The sequence below is a fragment of the Syngnathus scovelli genome, chromosome 10, assembly GCF_024217435.2.
Source record: "Syngnathus scovelli strain Florida chromosome 10, RoL_Ssco_1.2, whole genome shotgun sequence".
Lineage (NCBI taxonomy): Eukaryota > Metazoa > Chordata > Actinopteri > Syngnathiformes > Syngnathidae > Syngnathus > Syngnathus scovelli.
The window spans coordinates 1,861,581-1,879,875 of NC_090856.1; the positions used below are offsets into that span (position 1 = coordinate 1,861,581).

Here is an 18,295-nt window from a genome sequence, read left to right on the forward strand (position 1 = left end):
TTTTTCATTTCGGTGTGTACACGTCCTCATGTTTATAAATTGCTATGTCTTGAGGATTATGTTTAATAGTGTAGATTAACACAGCTAACCTTTATTTTTAATCCTTGCTCATTATTCTTTGATATAATTGCTATCCAGTTATATTCTTGTAAACACAGACAATTAACTGACGTATTCAGATTCAAATCATTACAAAATTAAATGCATGATTATACAAATAGATTTTTCCTTAATACAGAGATGCAATGTTATTTCTTAACAAAATAAATCAGTAGCTTTGGATAGTGAACATAACTCCTTGGTTGCTCACATTTATCTTCTGCAAAAAAAAAAAAAAAATGGTGAAAAAACAGCCAGATTTGACTTAAAAAATTAATTATCATCATCACGAGTAACCGTGACTGCAGCATATATCATAAATAGCTTTTACCGAAAAAAGGCTGCTATGAATAGATTGATATTTTAAGCCAATTAAGTAATAAAAAGACACAACGGTAACTAAATCCTTTCGGCGAGAGCTGTGCTGGCTGGCTGTCTGTCTGTCTGTCTGGGACGTCAGCGAAAGGAAAAGAACCGCGGGGGCTGCCGCTCTTGTTTTGTCTACGATGACCTAACATTTTTTTAACCACTTCCTTCCACACCACTTCTTTCATTATGTTGATCTGTGAAGTGGAACGTAATGCTTGCAGAGTAGAGAGGTCAGGGGCTCCCACTGCCTAGATACATACAGTCTAATATTAGAACATTTCCTTGATTTGTTAGCAGCATCTCTGCTGATTCCTAAGCACATGGCAACAAGCGGGCCAATAGAATTTCAAGAGCCCGCTAAGCACCTCGCTCTGTATAGCAACAGTGGCATCCTTCTTTTATTTATTTATTTTAGAGCTTTTTTTTTTTTTTTTCTCCCCTTCTTCCCCTCTCTCCCGCCGATTCATTCTCATGCTTCTGACTCCCACTGAGCTGGCACACTATGCTCTTCAACTGTGAAAAAGAGTTCCAGTCAGAAGAGAGCAGTGCTCCATTTACCTTTCTTTACTTAGAAAATAGCAACATTTTTTTAGTTTCTTTTTTTATGGTGTTCTGATCTACTTTCAAATGTCAGCATTTTTACCTACCACTCTAAAAAAGTTTCTTTATTTTCAGCCATTTGAAAGAGTAAACAAAAAAATGGGCTTAGTCCTGGAAAAGTCTGGAAAAGAATTCTAAGGAAGTGTCACTGGAGGAAAAAAAAAAGACATACCCAGGAGGAATGACATCACGGCAAGAAGTTGTATTCAGATGGGATATACACACATCGGGAGGAGAGGATTTTCAAAGATGGAGGATACAGGAGAAGAGGCGGTACAGGATAGGAGGAGCGGAAGGACATAAGATGGCGTGAGGACCCAAGCCGGTGGTTGGTTTGATCTGAGCCACGTGTGCGTCCGGCCGGCCACGTCTCTTCGCCGCTTCATGGATGTCGACGAAACGTTTGCTGATGGCCGCTCTCCGCAGTCCTGGACCGGGTAAGTGCCTACTGGCATTTCCAAGGAGAGCTCCATTTGTAAGGTAATTGGGGTATCCCCCCCCCCCTTCCAAAAAGTTGCCATTGCAAAACTTCTTTTTAGCATACACACGGGGCAAAGAGGCGTATGATGGGTTCGTACAAATATGGCGAACGTCAAGCGTCCCATCTGCAGAAACGATTCCGTCCTTTGGTTTGATGCGGTGGGTATTAGCTACTTGGTTACTAGAGTCGGTATTTGATTCACATTTTAACCTTGATTTTTTTTTTAGGAATGCCATTGTGGGAGGCTTTTCCTTGGGATTTTGTATTTTATCGGTGATTTGAGAACCGAGCAAAGATTAGTTGGATGGAGTCATCGGAAAAATCCATCGGATCTTGAACCTTGTCAGCGGTGATCAGAAATTAGAATACGCAGTTAGTTGAAGTTGCTTTGAGTGTCAAATGACTCTCTTAGACCGAGAAATTCCATTTTGAAACTGCGTCACGTCCGCATTTCGCTCAAAATATTACTGACAATTTTCGACGTATCGATGTACGATCGGCATCGATCGAAAATGTTGCGCTCGACCGTATGCTTTATCAGTTTATCAGTTTATTCGATATAAACGGCAAGGAACAAGAAATTAAATATTGAAAAGAAGCCATATGAAGGCAGAATTTTTAAGGATCCAGGTTTTCGTGCAGATTTGGGGAAATTTAGTAGGTATCGGAGTATCGCTGTTTAATCCGATTAAGATAGAATGAGCGTAATTTATATCAATGTATCATTGCTATAAAACCAACTGTAGTTATATTTTTTAAATAATAAAAAGCAACACACCTCAAACAGATTCTGATACGCATTAGATAAGGAGCATCAGATGCTTGGGAAAGGATTTTGTGGCATTAACTTTATTATTAAACATTTTCTCTATAGGTTGGGCCATGACGGGAGAGGGGGGGGGGGGGGGGATGCAGGAGGGAATTTAAATGCCTGGGATTTTAAATAGGATTCAACCTTTGGTTTCATGTCTGCGTATTTTGATGCTATGGTCGTTTATGGCGTAGCAAAAAGTAAACATTTTATATTCTATTATGGTCCTACTTTGCGCAAGACTGCATCGGTTTGTGTCAGATAGAAAAATATATATATATATACATATTTTTTGCAAAATAAAATATTTTTTATTATTTTTATATTATTTTTTGTAATTAAATAAATAAATATATGTATATATATATTTTTTTTCCCCCTTAGATGTAAAAATAGAGTTTACGCAATGCTGACTGTGTGCTCTTCCTGTTTTCAGGATGTTCATCGGTCACTTTCAAGCAACTAATATCTAAATGAGCCAATCATTGCACAAAACTACGAAAATGACTTCAAATGCAATGGTTGGATCAAGCTCTACTGACTGTCAGTCTGCTCAAGGATGTGGTTCAATGACAAATTGAGGCAGAAGAACGAGCACTACCTCCTGAACAAATGGCATTTGTGAAATCTGCAAATCTGTCTCCCTCTCCATCGTTGGCCATGAGTGTAACTGGCAGGTGATAGATCATCTAGCATGTGATCAACGGAATTTAGGAACCCCAGCGTCCTGCCGCGACACCACCTCAATTCAACCCAGCCGTCTTCGTCGGGGAAAATGGCAGATGCAGGTTTCCACCTCTGGACAGCCGACAAGTTCCAGGCTGCAGATTTTCTGACGTCACCGTTTGCAGCACTCAATCTTGTGGAAGAGAAGAGCGACCAAACGGGGGATGAGCCCCAATCCCATTCCGCGTGTCATCCCATCACGTCATCGACATCCAGCCAGTCACCACAGGAGTCCGGGATGATGTGTTCAGCTTCATGCTCCAATCCGTCATCAGCAGATCAAGGTAAAAATGAAGATGACGCAATATGTTGATCAATTTTTTCAAATTCAAATCCATTTAATATTCATCAGCCGAATGGATCAGACTATTTAGGTTAAATATATATTTTTATATATATAGGGCACGGATGGGTGAGTTAAGGCCTTTCTAATAATACCAAGTCCTTCATGTTATTCCTTCAACATACTGCTGTGGCTACAGTAATTAAATGAATCTCAAGTGTCCAAGGTGTAAACTTTCATCAACTGCTAATACCATGACGTGATCTCTGCGCACATAAAGGTCACCCACGCAATTCCATATGCCGGCCAATCAAATGCTTTCTTAAATAGATGGAGATGAAAAGCCGAAAGATACAGACACAATAAACACACAGCGGCAGCTCGATCCAGTTTCTCGGCGTAATATGAAATGTCCATGCGGGCAGCTGTCGTTTGCGAGGCGAGGCGAGGTTGCGCTCTAAGCGACGTGGATTCGGGCCCAGTGTGCCTGAGCATTGAGGAGTGTCATTTCTGGTATTCGAGGAAGTCAGACAGTCCGTGTCACCTGTCAGTAGACGAGTCTGGGCAGTGTACGCTACTAAGCAACATAACCTTTTTAATCTCAAGTCCTTGTCAGTAGGACGGCAGTATGGGAACAACCCAGACATGATGCAGACAGTCGTTCGTTTATTGACTGAACCTTTCTACATTTGATGTCGCAGTGTTCTTGGAGACAAAGATGAACAGAAATGACAGCCAGGCTGAGTCTCTGACAGCTTTTGGGCAGGACCTTACCACCATGGCTGATGCTGATAATGATGTGTTCCAAGAAGACGGTACGCTCTTCAACTTGCTTCATCAAAGCCAATATATGTTGTGTCAGTATGCAATTTGAATAATAGATCTGATACGTGTCTAAATAGAAGTTTTCTCAATTATAGAGATGGGCGAGTACCGATACTAGATATGGGTACCGATACCAGGCTTATTTGAAGGTATCGCTAATCTTGTAGCCAAGGGATTGAAATGAAATGAACTGTCACTGTTTATTTGAGAAAATGTATGAAAAGTACTAGTGGTATCGGTACTTAGTATCAGTATCAGGGTTGAGTACTGTGAATATAAATGTGGAAAACGATATTATGAAGTGTCTACTTTGTTGTGGGCAGGGATCCAAGCCAGCTTCATCACCAAAGCAATGGCACCATGCGATTCCTGCTCTGAACAGTTGGTTGATGCAGAGTGGTATTGGGGCAACATCTCAAGGTGCATAAGCTCTTCACTCTTTAGAAGAAAAAAAAAATCCTAAAAAAGATAGATGATGGAGACTTGAATTCCTCAGACAGATGATTCAAATTAGGATTTTTAATTAGAATTTTTTTTTAAATGAAGATATGTTTACCAAAAAAAAGTCCATGTTGTGTCGTTGAGCAGAGATGAAGTGAATGGAATGATGAGAAACACACCCGATGGCACATTCTTGGTGCGTGATGCTTCCAACAAGGTCAAGGGAGAATATACACTCACGCTGAGGTACAGAAGGTTGCAGTTTATTATACAAATTAACCTGAAGAGGATATTTGCATTTAATTGAAAAATAATTTATAGTACTGCTAAATGATGCTTTGACTTATCTAAATCTTATAGGAAAAACGGCTCCAATAGACTGATAAAGATTTTCCACGATGAAGGAAGGTACGGCTTCTCCGAGCCGTTGACCTTCCATTCTGTGGTGGACCTTATTCAGTATTACCAGAACAGGTCACTGGCCCAGTACAATTCCAAACTGGACACACGGCTGTTGTTTCCCATCTCTAAATATATGCAGGTGGGTCTGTTGTTTTGATTTCTGTACTACCAAAAAAAGTGGTAAATATATCAATATTTAATATGATTTCATACATGATCCATAAATAATATAAAAGGATATTATTGCATAGACATTTGTAGAAATTAAATTTTGTGCCATGTGTGCAGCAAGCTGTGATGGAACTTGACATGGATGCGGTTAGAGAACGGCTCAAGGTATTTCAGAGCCAATACGAAGGGAAGAGCAAAGAGTATGACCGTCTCTATGAGGAGCTCAACCAAACATCACAGGTAGGCTAAGCAAAAAAAATAGGAGTCCATTGAAATTTGAATATTCTTTCTTCAATGTAGGAATTGCAGACTAAAAGGATGGCCATTGAGGCGTTCAGTGAAATCATTCGGATTTTTGAGGAGGAGTGTGAAACGCACGAACGCTACAGCAAGGAATACATCGACATGTTCTTCAAATTAGACAACAGCACGGAGACCGACAAGTATGGAGACGAACTTTTTTTGTTGTTATCGTTTGTTTTTTACAAAGAGTAATCAAGTGTACTTGCTATTCTCCCTCCCGCTTGCTCATAGGCTGCAAAACAACCCTGACGAGCTGCAATCCAGAGTGGAGGAAATCCATAATAGCAAAATAAAGTTGGAGGAGGAATTAAGGAGGAAGGTGTTGGCCCACATGGAGCTTGACAGGAAATTAAACCACTTGAAACCAGACCTTGTGCACCTCAGGAGGATCAGAGATCAATATTTGTTGTAAGTTTCACTTTGGCGCTTTTTTACACTTTCTGAGCAATTTGTTTTTACTTCCTGAAAATGCCTACAGCTGTAACTTTGCGTTCCAGCTGGCTTTCTCAGCAAGGAACCCGGCAGAGCCAGATTGATGACTGGCTCGGTGTACGCAATGAAGAAGAGTGAGTGTCATCATTTATCCAAAACTAATGCTTTAATTAATACGTTGGAAATCACCATGGTGACAATGGTGTAAATCTACAAACGGGATGGAAATTGTGACATCAGTCATTTTTTTTCTTTTAATAAAAATAATAAGTTAGTGTCAATGCTAAAGAGAGCATAGTGAGTTCCACTGTGACGTTCTCAATTTACAGTTCCATTCCCACAAAACCAAAATAATTAATTCTGGATATGAAATTGCATCTAATAAAAAATGTCTTTCCCTTTTGCTAGCCCGTACACTCTAGCAGACGATACGCACCGCGAAGAGCGGACGTGGTACGTAGGAGGTATGACTCGGAAGCAAGCCGAGGAGCTTCTGGAAGGCAAACGAGACGGCACTTTCCTCATCAGAGATAGCCAAAGTCAAAAAGGATCCTTTGCCTGCTCTGTTGTGTGAGTACCTTTCACGTTCTTCTGGATAATTGCTCAGGTTCCAGAAAGTGACAGGTGTCCATCCTCCCGCACAGTGTGGACGGGCACGTGAAGCACTGTGTGATCAACAGGACGTCCACAGGCTACGGCTTTGCTGAGCCCTACAACTTGTACTCGTCACTCAGAGAGCTGGTCCTCCACTATCAGCACACATCCCTGATCCAACACAACCAGCAGCTGAATGTAACCCTGGCCTGGCCTGCTCTCAGCCAGCAGCCCAGCTGAGAAACCACCAGCACGTCACACTGATAGCACTTTCTCAACGCTTCACTGTATTATGGGCACTCGGTAAAAGACAACAACAACAACAAAAAAAGATGAGGGACATCTTTAACCAGCTCAAACTAAAAAAAAAAAAACTAAAAAAAGTAGTGTTTTTACAATTTCAATGTGAATTTTTTTTTACATGCTGTATATGACCAACAATCCTATAAATATTAGTCACATCAAAATACAAAAAAATAGACATAATTTTGAATGCTCCACATTAGTTTAATGTAAATTATCAAATATGTTAAGTTGATTAAATTCTGTTTTTTTGAGTGGGTCGATAAAGAATTAGGACAACAGGTCAGAACTGTCTTAGATTTAAATGACATTTTGAAAATAAGCCCCAGAAAGGTTTATTAAATGATTAAAATTTATTGCAATTATTCTTTCAGCCACTTCATGTCTACTTAACATATTCATTTATTTTAATGTAAAGTAAAATACTCAAAAATAATTACAAATATTCTAATCTCAGACAGATTTCACAAGTATAATCAAAACAAAGATTTTGTAAAAATAAGACTTACAAATCTTCCCCCCATTTATTTGTGTAGTTGATTTGTAAAGATTAGATATAATTGAATTGACCCACCAAAAATGCAAGATTTTAATCCAACTAAATATTCTTCCTTTAAGTTATGCCTGTGTGTGGTAAGCATGGAATTTCTTTCATAAAATTAGGTATAGTGTCTAAGATAAGAAGTCAGATAAGCACATTCGTTACAGTAAAAAAAAAAAGAAAAGGAAATCCATTTTTGAGTAATGTTTAGTCTGTTGTATGTTAAGTCACACAAGACGACGATGTCAAAGTGCGCTCCTTGCAGCACTGTGAGAAGTTCAAACACAATGACTAGGGTGCTCCATCCCATTTTAAGTATTAAAATAATGAGATGAGAAGCAGAATGAAATGATTCCAAAGGACATAAGTAGGGAAAAAAAAAATTACAATTTGAGCTACTAAAGCGTTTGACTGATTCCAATGCATCCGCATCTCTAGATCCAGGTTATAAGATTTGAGCTGGAGAAAGTAATCCAGGAAATTCTGGATTAAAAGTGCCTTTGGGTGGTTTTTGTAATGATATTTCCATTTGCACAGGAAAAGCACAAGAAAAGGTCCATTAGATTTATTGCAAGTTTAGCTTTCAGCTCAGTCACGACTTCCACTTTTAAGGAAGCTTTTGAATTTTGTTGATGAGCAGGTTTGAAATCCAATTGGTTGCAGTGTTAGGAGTTCTTTCAAGCATTTGTGAGGTACAATCAAAACAGCGCTCGATTCTTCGTCTCTTTTTCGAAATGTGTTTACATGTCAGATCTGTCTGTCAGCCCTGGACAGGTTTGCTCTCCTTGATTGTGCTCTCAGAGTGGAGGTGGACTGGTGCTCATCAAATTACATTCAATATTTTTTTTTAAATAGTAATAAACCGTCAAGTCTTATGTATGACTTAAATGGAAAAGTAGAAATATATGAATTAATACAGTCTCAAATCTGAAGCTGTTTTTATTATTATTAGCAAGCTGCAAATGTTTCGTCAGGGTTCCTAAAAGGTTGCAAACAGTTGCAAGTCGTTCTTAATTGAAAAAAAGTCTGGCAAAAGTCTTCGCAACGGTAAAATCAACATTCAGGCCGTGCTCAAAGCCTCGCTAACCTTGGCTGCTCGGTGAGATACAAGCTTGTCCCCGTAGACTGAACAATATTGTGTCTTGAAGCTCCAGTCAAGATGTGAACTTTGTTATTCTACGAAACAAACAGCACTTGTCTCTGGTTATAGAAAAAAAATATACTCGTCATGTTAATAACGACCTACAAGGATTTAACAAGGATGGAAAATGGTACACCATGTGACACTTTATTATTCTCCATTATCAATTTCGACAAGTGTCACAAATAATCCTACAACATTCCTAGGAAAGGATAATATTCAGGCCGTGGGAAAAAAAAAAAAAAAACTCACCTCATCTACGGGAAGTTGTGATACAAACCCACTGCTTGTATTCTTGTTTCTCTTCGTGAGTTAGTGCTTGATGAAAGAAAATAGATCAAACATGTATGCACATTACTTACAGGAAACAGGAGAAGCACAGAATTTGCACTAAAGCATCTCAAGTGATGTAGATGATGATGATGATGGCCGCCGCCGCCGCCGCCGTTCATGCCATCAAGTCGTGTTATTTGTCTTTCATGAAGCAAGCCGATTTGTGATGGTGCTAAATGTGTCATATGACTGACAGAGGAATTCCGAGACAGTGTTTTCACCATTTTCCTAACAATATTTCATTTGACATAGACAACTTTGTATTTGTGGAGTTTCTCTTTCTGTTGGTGTAGTGGTTCATAACCTTTTCATTATTGCGGGGAAAAAAATGAAAGTAGCGTAGTTCAAATGATCACTTTGCTTTCTTGTAGCAATTACACAATAGCCAGTAGAAGTTCACTGTACTTGCCATGTGCATGACAAGACTATTTAAAAAGGGTAGCCATTGAAATGTTCTTTGAAATACCTCCTAGTTTTCTTGCAGGTTAAAAAAAAATCACAATGCTCAGGCCTTTAAATTGGGTTTAGTTTGTGGTGTGGACGATTAAAATGATGAAATATTGGCTGGGGGGGTTGAACTCGATGGAATCAAATTTATTTTTATTATATTGTACAACTGGGAAGTCAAGTCATGGGATTGTCAACATTTTTAGAGTTTGTTAGATGTTATCTTTGAGAAGTTTGGAATATTTGAAAAGGTCTAATGGTTTGAATAATAAAAGTGATTATCTTGCATTTTGTCAATTTGTCAAGCAATTTGTACAACAACAAATCCATATTAAGACAAATGGGAAGAAAAAATACCCCGTGCTGGTTTCAGTTTGAACTGTGTATACAATCAAATACCTCTTCCTGTTTCTGTGACTTTGGCTTGTTGCTGTTGTGACTGTACAAATGTGTCTCTCTGCTTTCATCCAAATCATTTAGGTGCACTGAATAGTTTTTTTGCTGTGAAGAAATATATGTTCATGTCAATGTTGGTTTACTATTTGAATTATGCAATGACACTGTGCGTTGTGTTGAGGTAGCTTGTCTTTCTTTTTAGAAGTCAGTCATATGAAGAAATGTGCTGGTTTAAAATGTTTTAGTTGCTGTCCTTCCTTGCCTTCCTTTGTCCATGTATGCACTTTAACTACCAAATAAAGTCGAGATTATAAAGACATGTATTAAGCATCGCGTTTTCTCGTTGTACTTTTTTTTTTTTTGTCCCATTTGGGGCAAAATTCTACAGTTTCAACTAAATTGATTCAGAAATTTATTTTTTGTTCAAGCTGTTTTTTTTTTTTTACCAATTATTATCATGTATAATAATTTGGGGGTAGTTGTATTGTTTGATGTGTATGGGTTATTAAAAAAAAAAGCCGTATCATTGTGTGTGTGTGTGTGTGTGGGGGGGGGGATTCGTTGAACGATTCGTTTGAACGAATCGTTTGAGTGAACCTGATTCTAAAGATTCGTTCACCTAAGAGAAGTGGAATGCACATCACTAGTCCGAAGCAACCCTTTCCACAGTAGTCACCATGACAGGCGACCACCACATCGGCCCCAAAATGTGTGCTTTGTTGCCTTTTCTCACAAGCCTTTTTTATTTTGTTTGTCGCAGGATTGTCGTACTCTCGTGACTCGGCAACGTCACGTCCACCACGACGGTGGGCCTGGAGGTAAATTGTAGGCCGCAGGCAATTTAGCCCGTGAGCAAATGTTTGCAGTTTCTTACGATGCCATTTATTATTTCTTGCAGGATTTTCGCTGTCTAGGGAGTGCTTGAGGTTTGGGCACGGCACGCCACAATCGACTTTGCGTCGCGTCGTTGCACGTTTTGGTGCTATTTCAAATGTCTTTCGCGTTTTTTTGTTGTTGTTTTTTGGCCAGCATTTTTTCATTCGTTTGTTTGTAGAAGGTTCGTAAATGACGCCGCCGATAAAGCTATAGGAAATGTTAGTTTGACTCTAGTCAACGAAACAATTTTTTTATTATTTTATATTATGCGTGTGCCATTTCCGTGTTATGCAAACTGATAAATGTAACGAATTTGTTACGTCATGTCCAAATCAGAGCAAATCCATTCAAAGATGGCGCCCGCCCGCTCTCGTTCCGTTACAAAACAAATCATTGAGGATACGTTCACATTGGATTGCTGGTTTGAAATTTACTTTTAATATTATTATTATTTTTAATAAACATTTATGTTAGAACTTGTCTGGTGTTTTATTCCTTGTCCCAATGATCGTGAGCAGCAGGGGGGGGCCCCATTTCAACCCCTTACACTGAGTGCCAAGCAGGGAAGAAATGAGTACCATTGTTATGATGGTCACTGGTATGACCCGGCCGTGGGTTGAACCCACGACCTCCCAAACTCAGGGCGGACACTCTCCTCTTAGGCCACTGAGCTGGTAAACACTCAGCATAGTCTAGTGGTATAACACTTAGTAGTTAAAAAAAAAAAACATGCTTATATACGCCTATTGTTATCCAATATATCTACTGCAATTTCACATTGGATTGCTGGTTTGAAATGTACTTTTAATATTATTATTTTTAATAAACATTTATGTTAAAACTTGTCTGGTGTTTTATTCCTTGTTTCTTTATTCGCCAATTAAAACATAAAAATCAGACATTTGGTGCTTTATATGACAATATGTGTAGGTACACCTCATGGACACTACAATAGGTACACTACACGAGGTTAAAAAAAAAAAAAAGAAGAATTAAATAAAGGGTTAGTTGCACAATAAAAGCACATTTACGTATATTCTCAAACCTGGGATCGAACCAAGATCTTACCGAGCAAGAGCTCATGCCATAAATCAGGCGGCTATTTCGACATGGCAACTCACGGTCGTCTGTACTGTTTTGTACTAGTGATGTGCATTCCAGTTCTCAGGTGAACTGAATCTTTAGAATTGGTTCACTCAAAATATTTGTTCAAAAGAAACGTTCACCAAATCGTTCGCTGAACGTTCTTATTTATTCACCTCGTGTAGTGTACCAAAATATCCCATAATTAACTGCCTAAATAATTGTGAATAATTAAAAACTATTCTACTTGTTAATACCTATGCGCAAAATGGGAGGGAGAAAGAAAAAATAAATTCTAATGGAGATTGCAGTGACCTCATTTTGCCTTGGCACTTACTTACGTTTTGCATAGTGTAGTGGTTAGTCCTCTGGGCTCTCACCCCAACAACTCGGGTTCGAATCTCAGAGGGACCTAAAATTTTTTATCATAAAAAATTTACAACACAGTTGCTCGTGTGCTACGCCATATAACCATACACCTCGCTAAAGCTAGGGTTCAGTTTAAGCTTCAGTTAGGATTCAAAGTCAAAGTCAGCTTTATTGTCAATTTCTCCACATGCCAAAGACACACAAAGAAACCGAAATTTCCCCCTTCTGCGTAGCGAGTCCAGGGTCCTAACAGCCTGGTGAAAGAAGCTGTTGGCAAGTCTGGTGGTGCGGGAGCGCAGGCTCCTGTACCTCTTCCCAGAGGGCAGAAGGTCAAACAAAGAGTGAGCCGGGTGACTCACATCTCTCGCAATCGAGGTTGCCTTGCGGGCGAGATGGGAAGTGTAAATGTCCTTCAGGGCAGCTCACCCTCTCCACCACAGCACCATCGATGATCAGCGGCAGGTGTTTTGTGTGACCCTTCCGGAAGTCAACAACAATTTCCTTGGTCTTGTTGACGTTCAGCAGGAGGTTGTTATCCCTGCACCATGTGGTCAGAAGGTCAACTTCCGACCTGTACCGAGTCTCGTCGCCCTTCGTGATGAGACCCACCAGAGTCGTGTCGTCAGCAAACTTCACTATGCGGTTGTCGCTGTAGGTCGCAGTGCAATCATGCGTCAGCAGGGTGAAGAGCAATGATGCCAGCGTGATGCTGGCGGAGATTTGTCGCCAACACGCACCACCTGAGGCCTCTGACAGAGGAAGTCCAGTAGCCAGTTGCAGAGGGAGGTACTGAGGCCCAGCTCGTCGAGTTTGCAGATGAGTCGCTGCGGCACAATGGTGTTGAAGGCAGAGCTGAAGTCCACAAACAGCAACCTCACATAAGAGTCCTTTCTCTCCAGGTGTGTGAGAACGGATTTGATGTGCTCCATGACAAGCCGCTCAAAGCACTTCATGATGATGGGCGTCAGTGCCACGGGGCGGTAGTCATTGAAGCAGGACGGTGCAGGTTCAGGATTAGAGCTAGAGCTAGGGTGAGGTTTAGGGTTACACCTAGGTTTAGGGTTAAAGCTAAGGTTAGAGGGTAAGGGGCTACAGCGAGGGCTGAGGTTAAGTTTAAGGTTAGATCTAGGGTTAGAGCTGGGGTTAGGGTCAGAGCTAGGGTTAGAGCAAGGGTTAGGGTTAGAGATAAAGCGAGGGTTAGGGTTAGAACTAGGGTTAGCGCTAAGGTTAGACGTAGGGCTGGGGTTAGATCTAGGGTTAGGGTTATAGTTAGAGCTAGGGTTAGAGCTGGAGCTAGGGTTAGGGTTAGAGCTAGGGTTAGAGCGAGCGTTAGAGCTAGGGTTAGGGTTAGGGTCAGAGCTAGGGTTAGGGTTAGAGCTAGGGTTAGGGTTAGAGATAGAGCGAAGGTTAGGGTTAGAACTAGGGTTAGGGTTAGAGTTAGGGCTAGGGTTAGGGTTAGAGCTAGGGTTAGAGCCAGAGCTAGGGTTAGGGTTAGAGCTAGAGCTAGGGTTAGGGTTAGAGCTAGAGCTAGGATTAGGGTTAGGGTTAAGGTTAGGGTTAGAGCTGGAGCTAAAGTTAGGGTTAGGGTTAGGGTTAGAGCTTGGGTTAGGGTTAGAGCTAGGCTTAGGGTTAGGGCTAGGGTTAGAGGTAGGGTTAGAGCTAGGGTTAGGGTTAGGGTTAGGCTTAGAGCGAGGGTTAGGGTTAGGGCTAGGGTTAGAGCTAGGGTTAGAGCTAGGGTTAGGGTTAGGGTTAGGGTTAGGTTCTGGGGTTAGGGTTAGGGTTTGTGTAGGCTTAGGCCTGCTTCTGGGGTTAGGGTTAGGTTTCCAAGGGTTTCCAAGGGGTTTCCAGGGTTTCCAAGGGTTAGGGTTTCATAGGGTTTCCAAGGGGTTTCCAGGATTTTCCAGGATTTTCAAGGATTTTCCAGGATTTTCCAGGATTTTCCAGGATTTTCCAGGATTTTCCAGGATTTTCGTGGGTTTGGGTCAGGGTCAGGGGTCTGGGGTCTGGGGTTAGGGTTCTGGGGTTAGGGTTCTGGGGTTAGGGTTAGGGTTCTGGGGTTAGGGTTAGGGTTCTGGGGTTAGGGTTAGGGTTAGGGTTAGGGTTAGGGTTTTGGGGTTAGGGTTCTGGGGTTAGGGTTAGGGTCAGGGTCAGGGTCGGGGTTAGGGTTAGAGCTAGAGCTACAGCTAGAGTTAGGGTTAGAGCTAGAGCTAGAGTTAGGGTTAGGGTTAGAGCTAGAGTTAGGGTTAGGGTTAGAGCTAGGGTTAGGGTTAGAGCTAGAGTTAGGGTTAGAGCTAGGATTAGGGTTAGGGTTAGAGCTAGAGCAAGGGTTAGGGTTAGGGTTAGGGTTAGGGTTAGAGCTAGAGCTAGGATTAGGGTTAGGGTTAAGGTTAGGGTTAGAGCTGGAGCTAAAGTTAGGGTTAGGGTTAGAGCTAGGGTTAGGGTTGGGGTTGGGGTTGGGGTTAGGGTTAGGGTTAGGGTTAGGTTCTGGGGTTAGGGTTAGGTTCTGGGGTTAGGTTCTGGGGTTAGGGTTAGGTTCTGGGGTTAGGGTTAGGGTTAGGGTTGGGGTTAGGTTCTGGGGTTAGGTTCTGGGGTTAGGGTTAGGGTGAGGTTCTAGGGTTAGGGTTAGGGTTAGGTTTCCAAGGGTTTCCAAGGGGTTTCCAGGGGTTTCCAAGGGTTAGGGTTTTCATAGGGTTTCCAAGGGGTTTCCAGGATTTTCAAGGATTTTCAAGGATTTTCAAGGATTTTCAAGGATTTTCAAGGATTTTCAAGGATTTTCGTGGGTTTGGGTCTGGGGTCTGGGGTCAGGGTTCTGGGGTTAGGGTTAGGGTTCTGGGGTTAGGGTTCTGGGGTTAGGGTTAGGGTTCTGGGGTTAGGGTTCTGGGGTTAGGGTTAGGGTCAGGGTCAGGGTTAGGGTTTTAGGGTTAGAACAAGAGCTACAGCTAGAGTTAGGGTTAGAGCTAGAGCTAGAGTTAGGGTTAGGGTTAGGGTTACAGCTAGAGTTAGGGTTAGGGTTAGAGCTAGGGTTAGGGTTAGAGCTAGAGTTAGGGTTAGGGTTAGAGCTAGGATTAGGGTTAGGGTTAGAGCTAGAGCTAGGGTTAGGGTTAGAGCTAGAGCTAGGGTTAGGGTTAGGGTTAGAGCTAGAGCTAGGATTAGGGTTAGGGTTAAGGTTAGGGTTAGAGCTGGAGCTAAAGTTAGGGTTAGGGTTAGAGCTAGGGTTAGGGTTAGGGTTAGAGCTTGGGTTAGGGTTAGAGCTAGGCTTAGGGTTAGGGTTAGAGCGAGGGTTAGGGTTAGGGCTAGGGTTAGAGGTAGGGTTAGAGCTAGGGTTAGGGTTAGGGTTAGGCTTAGAGCTTGGGTTAGGGTTAGAGCTAGGCTTAGGGTTAGAGTTAGAGCGAGGGTTAGGGTTAGGGCTAGGGTTAGAGGTAGGGTTAGAGCTAGGGTTAGGGTTAGGTTCTGGGGTTAGGGTTAGGGTTAGGGTTTGTGTAGGCTTAGGCCTGCTTTTGCTGTGCTGAGGCTTAGGGTTAGGCTTGCTCTTGCTGTGTTTAGGGTTAGGGTTAGGGTTAGGTTCTGGGGTTAGGGTTAGGGTTAGGTTTCCAAGGGTTTCCAAGGGGTTTCCAGGGGTTTCCAAGGGTTAGGGTTTCATAGGGTTTCCAAGGGGTTTCCAGGATTTTCAAGGATTTTCAAGGATTTTCAAGGATTTTCAAGGATTTCCAAGGATTTTCAAGGATTTTCAAGGATTTTCAAGGATTTTCCAGGGTTTTCGTGGGTTTGGGTCAGGGTCAGGGGTCTGGGGTCTGGGGTCAGGGTTCTGGGGTTAGGGTTCTGGGGTTAGGGTTCTGGGGTTAGGGTTAGGGTTTGGGTTAGGGTTAGGGTTCTGGGGTTAGGGTTCTGGGGTTAGGGTTAGGGTCAGGGTCAGGGTCAGGGTTAGGGTTAGGGTTAGAGCTAGAGCTACAGCTAGAGTTAGGGTTAGAGCTGGGGCTAGGGTTAGGGTTAGAGCTAGGATTAGGGTTAGGGTTGGAGCTCGGGTTAGGGTTAGAGCTAGGGTTAGGGTTAGAGCTAGGGTTAGGGTTAGGGTTTGGGTTAGGGTTAGAGCTAGGGTTAGTGCTAGGGTTAGAGCTGGAGCTAGGGTTAGGGTTAGAGCTAGGATTAGGGTTAGGGTTGGAGCTAGGGTTAGGGTTAGAGCTAGGGTTAGGGTTAGAGCTAGGGTTAGGGTTAGGGCTAGGGTTTGGGTTAGGGTTAGAGTTAGGGTTAGGGTTAGAGTTAGGGCTAGGGTTAGGGTTAGGGTTAGAGCTAGGGTTAGGGTTAGAGCAAGCGTTAGTGCTAGGGTTAGAGCTAGGATTAGGGTTAGGGTTGGAGCTAGGGTTAGAGCTAGGGTTAGATCTAGGGTTGGAGCTAGAGCTAGGGTTAGGGTTAGAGCTAGGGTTAGGGTTAGAGCTAGGGTTAGGGTTAGGGTTAGGGTTAGGGGTTAGGGTTAGGGTTAGGGTTAGATTTAGGGTTAGGGTTAGGGTTAGGGCTAGGGTTTGGGTTAGGGTTAGAGCTAGAGTTAGGGCTAGGATTAGGGTTAGAGCTAGGGTTAGATTTAGGGTTGGAGCTAGAGCTAGGGTTAGGGTTAGAGCTAGGGTTAGATCTAGGGTTGGAGCTAGAGCTAGGGTTAGGGTTAGAGCAAGGGTTAGGGTTAGGGTTAGAGCTAGGATTAGGGTTAGGGTTAGAGCTTGGGTTAGGGTTGGAGCTAGAGCTAGGGTTAGGGTTAGAGCTAGAGCTATTGTTAGATCTAGGGTTGGAGCTAGCGCTAGGGTTAGGGTCAGAGCTAGGGTTAGGGTTAGAGCTAGGGTTAGGGCTAGAGCTAAGGTTAGGGTTAGGGCTAGGGTTTGGGTTAGGGTTAGGGTTAGGGTTAGGGTTAGAGCTAGGGTTAGGGTTAGAGCTAGGGTTAGGGCTAGGGTTAGGGTTTGAGCTAGGGTTAGGGTTAGAGCTAGGGTTAGGGCTAGGGTTAGGTGTAGAATTAGGGTTAGAGCTAGTGCGAGGGTTAGAGCTAGGGTTAGGGTTAGAGCTAGGGTTAGGGCTAGAGCTAAGGTTAGGGTTAGGGCTAGGGTTTGGGTTAGGGTTAGGGTTAGGGTTAGAGCTAGGGTTAGAGTTAGGGCTAGGGTTAGGGTTAGGGTTAGGGTTAGGGTTAGGGTTAGGGTTAGAGGTAGGGTTAGGGTTAGAGCTAGTGCGAGGGTTAGGGTTAGAGTTAGGGCTAGGGTTAGGGTTAGAGCTAGGGTTAGATCTAGGGTTGGAGCTAGAGCTAGGGTTAGAGCTAGGGTTAGGGTTAGAGCTAGGGTTAGGGCTAGAGCTAAGGTTAGGGTTAGGGCTAGGGCTAGGGTTTGGGTTAGGGTTAGGGTTAGGGTTAGAGCTAGGGTTAGAGTTAGGGTTAGGGCTAGGGTTTGGGTTAGGGTTAGAGCTAGGGTTAGAGTTAGGGCTAGGGTTAGGGTTAGAGCTAGGGTTAGATCTAGGCTTAGGGTTAGAGTTAGAGCTTGGGTTAGGGTTAGGGTCAGGGTTAGGGTTAGGGTTAGAGCTAGGGTTAGAGGTAGGATTAGGGTTAGAGCTAGGGTTAGGGTTAGAGCTAGGGTTAGGGTTAGGGTTAGAGTTAGTGCGAGGGTTAGGGTTAGAGCTAGGGTTAGGGTTAGAGCTAGGGTTAGGGTTAGAGCTAGGGTTAGGGTTAGAGTTAGTGCGAGGGTTAGGGTTAGAGCTAGGCTTAGGGTTAGAGTTAGAGCGAGGGTTAGGGTTAGAGCTAGGGTTAGGGCTAAGGTCAGAGCTAGGGTTAGGGTTAGACCTAGGCTTAGGGTTAGTAGTTTTTTTTTTTTAAAAAATAAAGCGTTTTCATTTTTTTTCAAAAAAAACTACCATAAATGGTAGTTTAAAAAAAAAACTACCATACACGGTAGTTTTTTTTTTTTTTAAAAATGAAAACGCTTTATTTTTGGAAAAAAAAAAAAAACTACCATACATGGTAGTTTAAAAAAAAAACTACCATAAATGGTAGTTTAAAAAAAAACTACCGTGTAAAGTAGGTTTTTTTTTTGAAAAAAAAAATAAATAAAATAAACAGCTCTAACCCTAACCCTAACCCTAGCCTAGCTCTAACCCTAACCCTCGCACTAACTCTAACCCTAACCCTAGCTCTAACCCTAACCCTAGCTCTAACCCTAACCCTAGCTCTAACCCTAACCCTCGCACTAACTCTAACCCTAACCCTAGCTCTAACCCTAACCCTAGCTCTAACCCTAATCCTACCT

The 18,295-nt window shown here is 42.3% G+C and overlaps 1 protein-coding gene across 1 annotated transcript; it reads left to right on the forward strand.

The window, feature by feature from the left end:
* Window positions 1-25: 25 nt before the first annotated feature.
* LOC125976195 (phosphatidylinositol 3-kinase regulatory subunit gamma) lies at window positions 26-11,054 on the forward strand. The gene is made up of 13 exons (XM_049732195.2): window positions 26-1,505; window positions 2,797-3,370; window positions 4,071-4,184; window positions 4,518-4,614; window positions 4,783-4,881; window positions 4,996-5,176; window positions 5,326-5,448; window positions 5,509-5,651; window positions 5,743-5,919; window positions 6,009-6,077; window positions 6,352-6,513; window positions 6,588-10,516; window positions 10,597-11,054. Exons 2-12 carry the CDS (start codon window positions 3,136-3,138, stop codon window positions 6,775-6,777), a joined length of 1,590 nt encoding a protein of 529 aa, XP_049588152.1. The 5' UTR covers window positions 26-1,505; window positions 2,797-3,135; the 3' UTR covers window positions 6,778-10,516; window positions 10,597-11,054.
* Window positions 11,055-18,295: the final 7,241 nt, after the last annotated feature.